At 42.1% G+C, this 13,513-nt stretch overlaps 2 protein-coding genes across 2 annotated transcripts; one reads left to right on the top strand and one right to left on the bottom strand.

Annotated features, from left to right (window-relative positions):
* The first annotated feature begins 263 nt into the window (after window positions 1-263).
* LOC138601168 (coronin-2A-like) lies at window positions 264-5,505 on the top strand. Its single transcript, XM_069672745.1, has 13 exons — window positions 264-464; window positions 604-720; window positions 867-1,016; window positions 1,155-1,355; window positions 1,437-1,553; window positions 1,839-1,943; window positions 2,118-2,214; window positions 3,069-3,184; window positions 3,279-3,369; window positions 3,466-3,626; window positions 4,457-4,642; window positions 4,734-4,802; window positions 5,440-5,505. Exons 1-13 carry the CDS (start codon window positions 264-266, stop codon window positions 5,503-5,505), a joined length of 1,677 nt encoding a protein of 558 aa, XP_069528846.1.
* Window positions 5,506-6,385: 880 nt separating this feature from the next.
* LOC138600960 (acidic leucine-rich nuclear phosphoprotein 32 family member B-like) lies at window positions 6,386-13,327 on the bottom strand. Its single transcript, XM_069672525.1, has 7 exons — window positions 13,180-13,327; window positions 10,441-10,590; window positions 10,137-10,259; window positions 9,263-9,449; window positions 9,070-9,167; window positions 8,909-8,978; window positions 6,386-8,351 (listed from the first exon to the last, which is right to left on the bottom strand). Exons 1-7 carry the CDS (start codon window positions 13,231-13,233, stop codon window positions 8,278-8,280), a joined length of 756 nt encoding a protein of 251 aa, XP_069528626.1. The 5' UTR covers window positions 13,234-13,327; the 3' UTR covers window positions 6,386-8,277.
* Window positions 13,328-13,513: the final 186 nt, after the last annotated feature.

Below are 13,513 nucleotides of genomic sequence, written 5' to 3'. Positions count from 1 at the left end.
ATTGATTTATTATTGATAAGATTATGAAAGACATAAATGACAGCTGACTGCATTATTGATTAGAGCAGATAATGCAGCCGCTGAAGTTCCACAACACTATTATGAGATTACGTAGGTCTGAGACGCACTCACTAGCAAATTTTTCCATCCCTTTGTCCTTTATGTACAGATAATTGTTTTGCAGAAAGTGTCAGTCTTAATATCTAATTGGTATGAAACTGCAAAAAATGCCTTACCCCCTCCTGGTACTTCCTGTCCTCCAGATGTCCTGGCGTTCGTCTTTCCGCTGCTCAAAATTTCGCCATGTTTTCGGGAAGCCATCCACAAAGGAGCACAGCTATGACGGGGTGCCAATCACACGCAGCGTCCATGACAACCACTACTGCTCAGCCAATCCCTGCTTCATCGCCATTGTGACCGAGTGTGCCGGGGGCGGGTCCTTTTTAGTCCTGCCCATCCATCATGTACGTAGTCCGTTGATTAAGGCTCAAAATCAAGTGAAGTTAAATCTTGGTATTGACACACATAGTACATACATAGTAAATCCTCTATAAAGTCAATCCATGTTGTAACTTAAGTCATTTTATCTCAATCTTCTGTCAGACAGGCAGGGTTGACCCTCAGCATCCGCGGGTGTGCGGTCATAGTGGGAGGGTCCTGGAAGTCAAGTGGAACCCGTTTGATGATCACTGTATCGCCTCATGCTCTGAGGACTGCACTGTAAGCAGTGTCCTATTTATGTTTAAAATGATTATCGAAATTTTGTGAGGATCAATTTGAGTTTTAGACATTGGATCAGCAACGTATTTAGTCAGGATGGTAGTATAGTATAGCACACAGGACTCAGTATGTTTGCATTTATGCAGGTAAAGATCTGGGACATACCGGTCTGTGGTGTCCAACAGAACCTTACTAAGTCCAGGAAGACTCTGATTGGTCACTCCAGGAGGGTGGGTCTTATTGAGTGGCATCCAACAGCTGAGAACCTGCTGCTTAGCTGCGCCTATGACTACAAGGTCAGGAAACTCATTGGGCTCAATGGGCTCCACCCATTGGGTTCTAAGGATTCTAAATGCTCTGTGCTTCAGTGTTGTAAGGCGTAGGTACACTCACCCAGAAAAACATGCCTGACTTTGTCTCTCTTTTCCGCCTAGGTTCTCCTATGGGATGTATCCCAGGTTGGAGCAGTGCTCAGACACCCAGTTCGGGTGGTTTTGATGCCCATCTTCCACCGCTACCCATCTGAGGCACTGCTGCTGTCTGTCAGCTTCAACACTGATGGTAGCAGGCTGGCGGTCACTTCAAAAGACAGACGGGTTCGAGTCCTGGACCCGCGGACAGGAAAGATCCTACAGGTGAGTTTTGAAGTGTACATTTTGTCAGAATGTTAGTCCTTTAAAACAGGAAAAACAAGCTTTGTACTAATGCTCCTGCAGGTGTCCAGCAGTAAATCCCACAGGGCTAGTAAGGTTTTATACATCGGAGGGTTGAAGATGCTTCTGTCTACTGGCAGCTCACCATGGAACCACAGACAGATCATCCTCTGGGATCCTGTAAGACACAAACACTTGCATATCAAACTGAGTAATTGATTCATTCACTTGAATCACGTAAATAGATTGGTGTAGATGATCTGAAATATGGCTTTCAGGAGGATGTTTTCTATTGAATAATTTAGGACAAAAATTCAAGCAGCATACATACGTCTGGAATGAGGGCCATCCATCCTTAGATCCAACAAATTTGCTTCTGCCTTCATACCCCAACTTCATGTATTAAGAAATACAGACGAAAATTTAGTTTGTGCCTCTTTCTCACTCCTGTGTGATTGCTTGCAGGACGACTTATCTGAGCCTCTGTATGAAGAAGAGTTGGATGGATCTGCAGGAGTCCTATTTCCGTTCTATGACCCGGACACACACATGCTCTACTTGGCTGGAAAGGTAATACAAAACATGCACAGACCATGTCTATACCTAATCTCTGCATTTTTTAAATTAATTTCATGTCTTATTAAAGTTCACCATATGAACATTTAGAACAGAGTAACTGTGCTCCCTTAAACACCTGGAGGTTCAAAGGTCACTTATGTGGTGCGATGCATTTGTGTATTTTAGGGTGACGGGAACATCCGGTACTACGAGCTGAGTTCTGAGAAACCTTACATTAGCTTCCTGACAGAATATAGGTCCCTGTTGCCACAGAAAGGTCTGGGTAAGATCAACACACAAGACCAGCTAAACTAACTGTACCAATACTTGACCAAGACTGACTTTAACTACCTGTAGTAATACTTGTTTCAGATAAAGACCAAAAAAGCTAGCTGTACCAATAGTCATTTCAGAATTAACCTAGGTACCTGCACAATTTATTACAAATTTTAGATACAGACCAAGTAAGCTAGCTGGAGCAACAGTTATTGTAGTACGACCAACTAAGCTAGCTCTGCCAATACATATTTTAATAAAGACCAACTCAGGTAGCTATGCCAATACTTATTTAAGCTAAAGACCAATTAAGCTAGCAGAAGATAGCAAGACCATTACTTCATTTAGGTAAAAAGAAAACACCTAAGCTAGCTGAAGCAATACATGTCTTAGATATAGACCAACTAAGCTAGTTCTACCAATACTTATTTTAGAAAAAGAACGGCAAAGGTAGCTGGACTAGCCCTTATTGTGGAAAAAGACCAATTAAGCTGTCTTTACAATTTAGTAAAAACAACCGACTTTAGCTAACTGCACCAGTACTTTGAAAACCACAACAATTAAGCTTGGTGTACTAATATCTATTTAAAAAAAGATCTTGGTTAGGTGTAGCAACTGGGTTTTGGAAAATCTCCATTTTAAGTAGCTACCAATGAGTACTTGAGAGAGGAAGACCTTAAGCTCTATACTTTGTTATAGGTATTTTTAAATAATTTTATAATTTATAAGACTAACTTTAGCTAGCCGTCATAACATCAAAGAAAAAGATCAAGGCCTCCACATTCTAATGAATAACAAAGTCTGCTTCCCGATGCTCCATCACCAACTCCAAATGTTCTTTGACTGCCTACCTCACTTCAGGGGTGATGCCAAAGCGCGGCCTGGACGTGAGCGCCTGTGAGGTGTTCAGATTTTACCGTCTGATCGCCATCAAAGACCTGGTGGAACCACTGTCAATGATCGTACCACGAAAAGAGGTTACATAGATATGTTTGCTTTTGTCTTCAAGACAAGACAAAAGACGTAAAGGACAGAAAGTCAAGTTACAGTCTCTTCTTGTATTCCTTTCAGTCAGGAATTTTCCAAGAGGATCTGTACCCAATGACAGTTGGAAACCAGGCGGCCTTGACGGCTCAGGAGTGGCTGTTGGGGATCAACAGAGGTCAGTTATGCATGAATGCCTTGGATGAAAATGAATAAATAATTACACATACAGTTTCTGTCAGTGATCTATCATAATTGTTTGACTGTCCATCAGGCCCTGTGTTGATGTCCCTGAACCCGGGGGCTCAAGTAGCCAACCCTTACCCAGAGACACCTGCTGAGAAGGGGCTAGTGAGGCAGCTGAGCTCCCTGAGGTTCCAAATGGGTCCCGCTGACGGTTCAATGTGCAGAATGGACCTGGACTTTATGGAAGAGGTAGAACACTTCAATATTTGGTTAATATAGTAAATATCAACCAGTGGAACCTCTCACAGTGGGCTTTATAGTAAGAGTACAGTCAGTAAGGCCACTTCTGATGGGAACACAGGTTTGTGAAAGAACAAAGGTTTACGTAATACCAAAAAGATGTTCGACGCCTTCAAGGTCTCGACTTGCAATGGCTCGCTCCTCAGAAGGTCCAGGTGTGGTACATTATTGCTCATAATTGATCTAGGTCACCTCATGTGAACTTCATTCGTGAACACATTTTTCCCGATTATTCCAACACCACATGAGTGCAGGGTCAATTCCAAGGCCCTCTACTCACGATTATGCAACAAGCTGTTCACTGCAAGGTCGAACCAAACTTGCCAGGCAATGCCAGTGTTGTATGAATAATGTCTTTTACATTTCACAGAGTAAATAAGCAATAGAAATGATGAATTCTTCCTGCCAAATACCTGTCCTTTCAGGTAGCACTGCTGCGAAATATGGCAACTGATCTCGTGTGGAGAGTTGGAGATGGTGATTCTATGGTCCATCAAATCCTGACAATTGAAGGATCACTGATTAAAAAATGCAGCCAAAATATGTCCACTGTAAATAACTTGTAACACAAAGAGGAAATTGTTCTGCTGTTTTGAAATTAAGGTGTTATATGACAGGAACTGTTTTCATGGACAACCCCAGAACTTTGCCATCATGTACAATCAAAGTAGTGTGAAATGTCTACGCTAGCTCTGCTGTAAGGTTCGGCATTTCCCCTCTTTCTTCATGGAACAATTGCTCATATCAGTGCAAAGCTTTATTTCTGCTGTATAAACCAGCTGATCATCTCTCTTGAGGCCTTCCTTGAGGAGCAGCTGGCCTACCAGGACGCCAAATACCCAAGAGAGGTGAGCGATCTGTCGGGGTGGCAGCCAGATGAGACCCAGATCCCGCTGTGGACGTACTGCTGCACCCCACACTGCTGCGAACCTGCAGAACGACCACCACCTACAACCGAGAGCGAAGTGAGGCGTGAATTAATGAGAAATAAACATGAGATAATTGTAAGATTGAGAGTATTATGGCAAGAGTTTCTCCTCTTCTTTTTGATTTCAGCTCCTCCAAGCGTTTTACAGACAGCAAGACGAGATTCGCGGCCTGCGAGAACAACTTAATCACAAAGACGTAAGTATTTCAAACGCAGTCACACAAATGCAATCCGGGGGCAGCATCCTTCGAAGGACATATTTGATGGCTGATTGTGTCACAGCGGCACGCTGAAGGATGTCCTAATTCGAAGGCTCCTTCAGATGCCGTCAACAAATGCGTCCTTTTCCCGGGCCACAAGGATCCATTGCATGCATCCTTCATAGCCCAACGTATCCCGACATGCATTGCGCGTCACTCCAAACGAGATGGCGGACTCTCAAAAGGCTGAGGAATACACTCGATACAAATGTACAAAAAATGGGCCTTGAAACAAAATCTTTAAAATAATAGGTTAAGTTATGATAGTTAGTCAGCCAGCTAGCTACCTATTGCTAGGCAACAGGAGCGGCGCTTTGGTGACGCATGGGTAAGGGCACGAACAGCTGGTGACGCAAACAGGACCAGACCATCTCATTTCAGTTCGGCCTAAGCGTCTACGCAGGCTACGAACGACTCATTCTTTGTAGACCGCGTCCTTCGAAGGATGCAGCCCCTGAATTGAGACACAGCTTACATATTGCCACATAACAGGAACACAAGGGGGGTTTTTTTGTGTTACGTTCAAGTTAACAGGTTGTATAAACTTATTACAGTTACCGTCTCTGTTTTCAAGGTGAGGATTTCTCAACTGGAGCTGGAGATCAAAAACACCAGACAAAACATGAGGGCAATCTTTTGATTCAACCAGTCAGCTCTTACACTGCTGTTTTGAAACTGGATCAATCAAACCATATCACTTGTCCAAACAATAAAGAAACCTTGCTGATGTCTTAATGAGCTTTTGGTGTTTGTGTTAAGTTCTGCGAAGTGAAATACCTTTAAAGTACATATATTTAGATAAGTAGTCTGGACTCAGGCAACTAATGAATAAAGGCAGTACTTGTGTCCTAAACTCATGGGGTCTGTATTGCCATGTTACTCTAGGTCTAAGAGCTTCAGTTGGCTCACCTCTTTAGACAGGAAAATCTCAACTCTTCGATGTAACACCCCCCAAAAAAATGATACCATTTTTGTAGTTAAAAAAATTGATAATGACTGAACAAGCTATTTTGATTCCTTGGATACCTTAAAGAATTGACCAAAACCTGTACTGAGCAGGACACTAAGAAAAGCTGACCTCTGGTGGGCAAACCCTTTAACAGTTTCAAATTGAACCTTAACCAGACTATAAATAATGGACGTAGCCACTTCGACGTCACCCATTGGTTTCTCGACTGCATGAAGCCTTGAGTTCGGAATTAGGCCACCGCCATGTTGGTTTTCTTAGCCGGAACTGGCCATATTTTGGACGAGGGTGGAGCCGGAGAGGAGGGAGGGGTTGGCAAACACCAAGTTATCAAAGCTTAACAGTCTGTGTCTGATCCATTAGCTGGTGAATGAGCTACTTTAACTTCATGTTTCTCAGAAGAGATTCTGTTTGTGGTGGGGACTGACTGCAGGTGTTTATTAATCAGACTAGAAAAGTAGTAGACTCTTAGTAGATTAAGATTTTGGATAATTTGAACATACTGAAGGAAAGTTATCAAGTAGACAAAAGGCAAGATTTGAGACGCAAGGAGCAAAATGTTAAGATTTTATTTACAAAGTCCTTTTTGTGTGTTTTTTTGTTTGTTTTTCCTTTAACTTACAGAAAAGTAAAAAAAAAAAAAAAGTAAAAGAAAACACAACCTCGACTAGTCAGTGTAAGTGTGACGGATCAACTGGATCTCTCTAATGAGCAGGGAGAGAAAAGAAAAGAGAGGCAGAGAGAGAGGGGGAGGGGGAGAGAGAGAGCGAGAGCGAGAGCGAGAGAGAGAGAGAGAGAGAGAGAGAGAGAGAGAGTCCCCAGACAACCATACAAAATTAAACAAAAACAATTTCTCTGAAAAAATATTTCTTTTAAAAAGCTCTGTTGGCAAAAAAGAGAGAGAACACAGTTTGCCCTGAGCGCGCTCGGCCTCGGGGGAAATGAGGGAGGGTGGTTGGAGGGTTTTTTGGGAGGGGTTTTCACTAGGTTTCAACTGTCCGTTGATGACATCAAAGAGCCTTTCAGGAGCACGGTGATGACATCATAGCTGCTGGTTCAGTCCCAGAGTGGTGATGTCAGATAGGGGCTTCGGAGAGGTGGTAAAAAGGGGAAGATAAGGGAAAAGGAGGAATCACGGGTTTGGTTTTCGTTGCATCCAGGAAAAGTGCCGTTACCTCCCATGAGCTCTTGTTGCCTCGCCTTCCACAGACATTTATTTTCTTTTATGATTTCAACATTTCATATGGCTGATGTTTTTCTGTGATAACTCAGCTTATGTTTTGACTCTTTGAGAGTATTTTTCTTTACAATCTTGGCTCTTTTCTCAGCGATGCTTAGTTTTTGGGCATTTTTATGACTTTAGAGTATCGTTAACAGGGCAGGAATTTGGAGTTCCCGAGACAACATAGTTTAAAGACACAAAAAAAATATGACAAATGCAGAAGATTAATATTTGTTAGGTTTCATGTGAGACTTGTGAGAAAAATGTGAGAAAACCTCCAAAAGTGTCTTTCCTTTGACCGGCGATGCGTTTACTTGCCGTTAACAGTGTAGGAATTTAGAGGTAAAACCGCCCCAAAATGATTACCTGACTATTTAATGTCTTCAGACATTTCCCAAAACCTGTTTCGCACCTTTTAACATAATGCTGAGACAAAATAAAGTACAGATGCAGAACAAAACTGTTTATATTTCATGCTTGTGGTTTGCAAATGTATTGAATTTGAAAGTTCACAAAAAGCCTCTTTTCTTTCTTTAACCTCAAAAATAAACACACTCAGTTATGGAGTCTTTTTTGAAATCCATATTTTGTTCAAAGGGTCATTTGATGCTGCTCAGTGTCTCTCTCAAGCTGCCCTGCAACCTCAGATTTTCAGGGCTGAAACGATCCATCGATTTATTGATTTATCGATCAACAAAGCATTTGTTTTAGTCATTTTCCAATAAAAAATGCCAAAAATACTGTTTCAAGCTTCTAAACTGTGAGGATTTCAGCTTCTCTTAGTGAAATATGTTGGATTGTGTTTGTTTTGGTTTGGTGGACGGAGAAAACAAGACATTAGAAGGCATCACTTTCTGCGCTGAGAATTTTGTTAACGGTCAAAAGTTCTTATCTTCAGGCTTGTGAAACTTAAATGTGATGATATGAACAACGGACAGAAACTTAAAGGGGAAGTTTAAGAGCTTAATCTTGTGAGAGAAGAAATGGACTAACGGGTGTTTCGATCTGTGGGAGTCGAGCTGACGAGGGCGCAGTGGGAGGAGACTAGTTTTAGAAATGGAACGCAGCCCCGGAGTCGACTGAGTTAGGCGGGAGGAGTCAGAGGAGGAAGGCGAGCGTTTGTGGGGGAGGGGAGAGGTCATGGAGGGGAAGGGCAGGGTGGGGGGTGGGGGGGGGTCACCGGGCGAGAGGTCAACGGGGGTTTGCAGGGTCTCTGAGGGTCCTTAATCATCGTCTTCATCGTCGTCTTCAGGGTCCCTCTTCCTCTTCTCTCCTTTGGTCGGTGACGAGTCCTCGTCTACAGAGAAGGCGACAGAAGTTTGTCAACTCAGGCAACAAAAACAGACAAAAAAACCAAACAAAACAAAGAACAACAAAACAACGACAAAAAATAAATCATAAGCATCAACTAATCCCGAATCAACTATCCCGAATTTCCTCCTGGGGATCAATAAAGGATTAGCTTAAAAACAAAACAATGACTAAAACAAAACAATAAAAACATACATCATCAGCGAGATAAACAACAACAACAAAGTTTGAATGTTTGTCCCGCATTTTAAAAATGACGTATTCGTGGGAACACACATTAAGACTCTTGTGCCCAAAAAGCAGGAATTCTGACCCTGAACTGGTTTAAAACTTTGATCATTAAAATTCAGTTTCTTCTCATTTATTCACCTTTTTTTTTATTCAAATCAGATTATAAAGAATATTTTGAGGAAAACAACTTTTCATCCTGTTAGTAGTGTTTGATGAATCCCTGTGATCTTTTCAGGCCTGTTAAAGATCATTTCTGTTCATGTAGGAAGAGTTTAAATAAAAGGCTGAAGCAGAGAACAAACTGCTACTGACCGTCATCCTCCTCATCGTCCTCATCGTCATCATCGTCCTCACTGTCCACGTCTCCGTTCACCTCTCCGTCCTGCAGACACAATAGATGGAGGTCGAATGTTTTTCCTTCATAATGCTGTAAATTTATTCTTAAAAGCTCCAACATAAAGACCCAAACTCACCTCGTCGTCACCGCTGTCATCATCGTCATCATCATCTTCAGCCACAACGTCCTCCTCATCCTCCTCTTCCTCCTCCTCAAAGTCCTCTGACTCTCCCACTGGAAAAACAGAACAAATCAAAGATATAGATCATAAATTAACAAGCATGTATGATTCAGTTTGACTAAAATTGTGGATTTTTTTTTACACTCACCCTCCTCATCCTCGTCATCGACACCGTCTCCCTCCCCGTCAGAGTCGGAGGCCTCGCAGTCGTCGATGTCGTAGCCGTCCAGGTAGGTGAGCTGGGGGAGGAGCTTAAAGATGGAATCCCTGTAGTCGGCCAGGTTTGTCACCTCGCAGTTAAACAGGTCGAGACTCTTCAGCTGGGGTAACTTTTTCTGGTGGGGATAATTAGTTGGTTACGACATCACACGTGAGTTTTCCGTGCTGTGAGCAGACAGGAGTTGCTGAGCAGTGAGCCATCTCACATCTTTACTATCTCTGCTGAGAGTTGTTGCAAAACAGCGACCAGAAAACTGAACATAGCAACATGTCGGCGGCCGATGCAATACTAGCGCGTCCTAAAACTTGTTAAGTCTGGGAGCATTTCTGCCTTAACGCTGCAAAGACAAGGATCGCCTGCAGGATCTGTAAAGCAGACTTTGCTTATCATGGGAGCACGTCGGTGATGAGCGAGCATTTCAAGAGAAGACATGGTTGAGTTGTGACTTGATCATATTTATTTTTCTATCAGCACTTGTTGGTTTTAAACCGACAAAAACTTTATTTTTGTGTGTCTCTTTTGTATCAGTAGCAGCTAAATTACAAGCAAAGTTTACTAAAAGACATTTTTGAGTGAAGAACTCATATTTATTGTCTTTATTGAGAGCAAAATAAGAGCTGTTAAATAATTGTACAATTCATCATCCGATTAGTCGATTAATCGTTGACTAGTCGACAATCAAAATAGTCGTTAGTTGCAGCCCTACACCTCAGCCAAGCAAACTTTGTTAACTACTTTGGAATAAAATAAATCAACAGATTTCTGGACATGACATTTTTCCTGCAAGTGTTTTTGTACCCACCAGCGGCTCCAGCGTGCTGATGTCTTTGAACTTGTTCCCGCTGAGGTTGAGGTGCGTTAGATTCACCAAGCGCTCTGCCAGGACCTCCAGACCGCCCGATATCCTGTTATCGCTCAACTCCAACTGCAGAGACGACCAAAACAAGACATTAATTTACATTATGAAGACACAGTTTGGGACTGTCAGGCCTGGAAAAACCCACTCTAATATTCTCTCAATCATTGAGGGTTACTTTTAATTACTGTGCGAGAAATATCATACAATCAATCGATCTTTCTAAGAGCGTCCAGTTTGTTTCTCTCACCTTTTTGAGTTTGTCCAGTTTGGGGATGTCTGCGACGCTGGTCAGCCCGACATTGATGAGGCTGAGCAGCTCCAGGTTGGCGAACTCTCCTGTGATTCCTTCGATCTTCCCCTCGCCGGAGCGACAGTTATCCAGGACCAGCTCCTGGACCTGAGGAGCAGGGGGGTGGAGTTAATCAAGACGGATATGGTAAATGGTAAATGGACTGTACTTATATAGCGCTTTTCTAATCTTTGCGACCACTCAAAGCTGCTACATATCACATTCACCCATTCACACACTGATGGCAGAGGCTGCTACGTAAAGTGCCCAACTGTCAATCAGATACCACATTCATACCCGTTAGCTATGCCACCGGGAGCAATTTCTTGCCCAAGGACACTTCGACATGTAGCCTGATGGAGCTGGGGATCGAACCGCCGACCTTCCGATTGAAAGACGACCGACTCTACCACTGAGCCACAGCCGCCCCAATATATACGGATATAAAAGCCTCTTTTAAACTGCATGTTACACTTTGACTCTTATTTTCCAGTGGTGAAAGTTGTGGCTAGTTTTCATAACTGTAGTTCTTCTTTATATGCCCCCTGATTTGCAGTCTTCGATCTGCTCATCTTGCTCCTGTTCTCTCTGATGAATGGCAGAAAGTTGTTATTTAAGACATTTTAATAGCAAACCTATTACAGCAACCGCATTATTTTAAAAATGTTTTTAGCAGAAAAAATTAGCTAAGAAACCCGCCCACATCAAGGGGTTTCTGTATGGAGGAAGAAACCTAAGTAAACAAAGTACCTGTTACCAAAGGTGAGTAAAATCGAGCTGTACCATATAGGGGAAATTATGCTAAAGCGTCCTGATTGGCTGAGGTGTGTGTTACAATGGTTCAAGATAAATACCCGCAACTGTGAAAAGGCTTGAATAACATAACTTCTTTTTTTATAAGATTCCGACCTGCAGTTTTTTGTCGGTTGTCTGCAGTGATTGGTTTCAAAATGACTGGATCTGAAGCTTGTGGTGCCAGTGTGACTAATTCTGACTCATACCACCAGAAGGCTGAAGATGACTCTTCTGAATAAACCGGATGACGTGTGAAGACCAGAGACAGAGGTGATTTCCCCCGTTAGTTTATTTTGAAACTTTTACTTAAATTTCCAAACATATTGCAGGTAAAGATCCCCTCTCACTACAGATTACAGTTTTTATTCAATTAATCAATCATATGTGGTCCATAAAATGTTAGAAGATAATTACCCAAGTTCATTATTTAAGGTATAAGATTAACAGCAAAACCAGCAAACATCCACACCTGAGAAGCTGGAACAAGCTGTTTAAGGACATATTAGCTTAAAAATTGTTGATAGCTATGAAATGCCCTCACTCTTAAACTAATGTTGATAAGCAGGCATCAGATTTGTCCGTTACATAATTTTATACAAATGAAATTTCCTGCAGTCTCTTAAATATGAACTGTTGTGAAAATGCTATAAAAAAACATTCACACTAAAAACAGCTGCAAAATAACCAACAACGTACGAGCAATTTAGAAACTTTAACACTGAAAAATTCATTTTTATGCATCTATTAAAAATAACCTCTCATGGCCCACAAGCAGTACGTTCAAGGAGCAGCAGGGGGCCGCGGCCCACACTTTGGGGACTCGGGAGCAATTTCATATTGGAACGTGTCCCGGCCGAGGCTCTGTTTATAAACTCCCCAACACATGTAACGCTGCTGAGTTAGCTCGTCTGCTAACTTTAGCACTCTGCTTAACTGTTACGCCACTCCTGTGTTACTTTTTGTTTCAACATACGAAACCGCGAATAAACCTGCCGTTAAATGGCGCGGATTGTATTAGTTTGGGGGATTTGGTACGTGTCAACAGCCAAACAAGCGCACACGTATTAGCCACTTTAGCAAGCTAGCGCTAGCATGCCGCTGGCTACGCGCCCTTAGCCCGGCTTCGACTAATCACTGGAGCGGTGATAATAAACAACATCGAGTTTTTGAAATGTCTAAACTAAACGTGGAGAAGCAAGTAGAGGAAGTAATAATATTTGATAAATAATGTAAAAACATTTAACAGGACTTCTGTTTATTAACCTGCAGCTTTTACTAATATTAACGATAAAAAAATATAGTGACGAGTCATTTATGGCCGTTTACATGATCGGTAATGTTTTTTTATTTTCTTTTACAGCACATTTATACAGTGCCTTATGAAATTCGTCAACACTTACAAATAAACTATCTTGTTGATTAAATAACGAACCAGCGTGTGCAACGCAGTCATAGTCTGTTTTATAACTTAGAAATAACGCTGTTCCAGGCCTTAGCCAGGCCCGGGAAACACGGATGCACATTTGAGTGCACGAGCAGGAGGCGCGTGCAAGCTTAATTTAATCAATGCGTTAATAACAAACAAATAAGCAACGGGCATGGCAATTTTAAGCTAAATAAATGCGATGCACGGAACTTAAAACAGAAACAGAGTGGGTAACTGCTTTGCGACTGCACCGTGTACGACTAATATTAGCAAAGACTTCCGGTTGTGAATTAAAGAAAGAATTGGACAAATTTAAATCATGATACAGACTTCCTCGGGTTTGGAGATTAGCTTTTAAAGGTTAATATAAATTTTGCCACTTTTAAGGACCTGCAGACACCCCGCCATGTGCTCGCTTTCTCCGGCCACTGGTCAACTTTACACTGAAAAACAGGACAACAAACCGGAACACTCACTTCTGTCGGCGACCGGTGCCTCAGTTCTAAGGAGACTCTCTTCTTCATGTCCATTTTCCTCTCGTTTTGGCCTGAGTTCGGGTCTCTGCAATGTGAAAAGCTCTTGTTTCTCCTCGAGTCTCTCTTCAGTATCAACACGCGGACCACTGTGAAGCTAGCTAGAGTTGAAACATTAGACTTCCGGGTGGCACTTACAAAATAAAATGGTCACGAGCACAACGGAAATGAAACAGAGAGATTTTCTGAAGGGTGTGTGTAAGCAGCTGAAATACAACGTCTTATTATGTGTACAAGATAATCGATCCTGTTTAGAAGCATCTATTATTCTATGAAG

This window comes from Semicossyphus pulcher, unplaced genomic scaffold, assembly GCF_022749685.1.
Source record: "Semicossyphus pulcher isolate SPU_LCO1_2020_fin unplaced genomic scaffold, fSemPul1.0.p SCAF_21, whole genome shotgun sequence".
Classification (NCBI taxonomy): Eukaryota; Metazoa; Chordata; class Actinopteri; order Labriformes; family Labridae; genus Semicossyphus; species Semicossyphus pulcher.
The sequence above is the reverse complement of the archived record's forward strand: the minus strand, read 5'-3'. Positions and strand labels throughout refer to the sequence as shown.

Bases quoted from the DNA above. Each gene is read 5' to 3' on its own strand.
- LOC138601168 (XM_069672745.1), top strand. From the start codon at position 264: ATGTCCTGGCGTTCGTCTTTCCGCTGCTCAAAATTTCGCCATGTTTTC. The intron at 465-603 runs GTACGTAGTCCG...ATCTTCTGTCAG, and splicing joins TAGTCCTGCCCATCCATCAT to ACAGGCAGGGTTGACCCTCA. The intron at 1,554-1,838 runs GTAAGACACAAA...GATTGCTTGCAG, and splicing joins AGATCATCCTCTGGGATCCT to GACGACTTATCTGAGCCTCT.
- LOC138600960 (XM_069672525.1), bottom strand. From the start codon at position 13,233: ATGGACATGAAGAAGAGAGTCTCCTTAGAACTGAGGCACCGGTCGCCG. The intron at 10,591-13,179 runs GTGAGTGTTCCG...CCTGCTCCTCAG, and splicing joins GGCACCGGTCGCCGACAGAA to GTCCAGGAGCTGGTCCTGGA. The intron at 8,352-8,908 runs GTCAGTAGCAGT...CCTTCTCTGTAG, and splicing joins GGACGATGAGGAGGATGACG to ACGAGGACTCGTCACCGACC.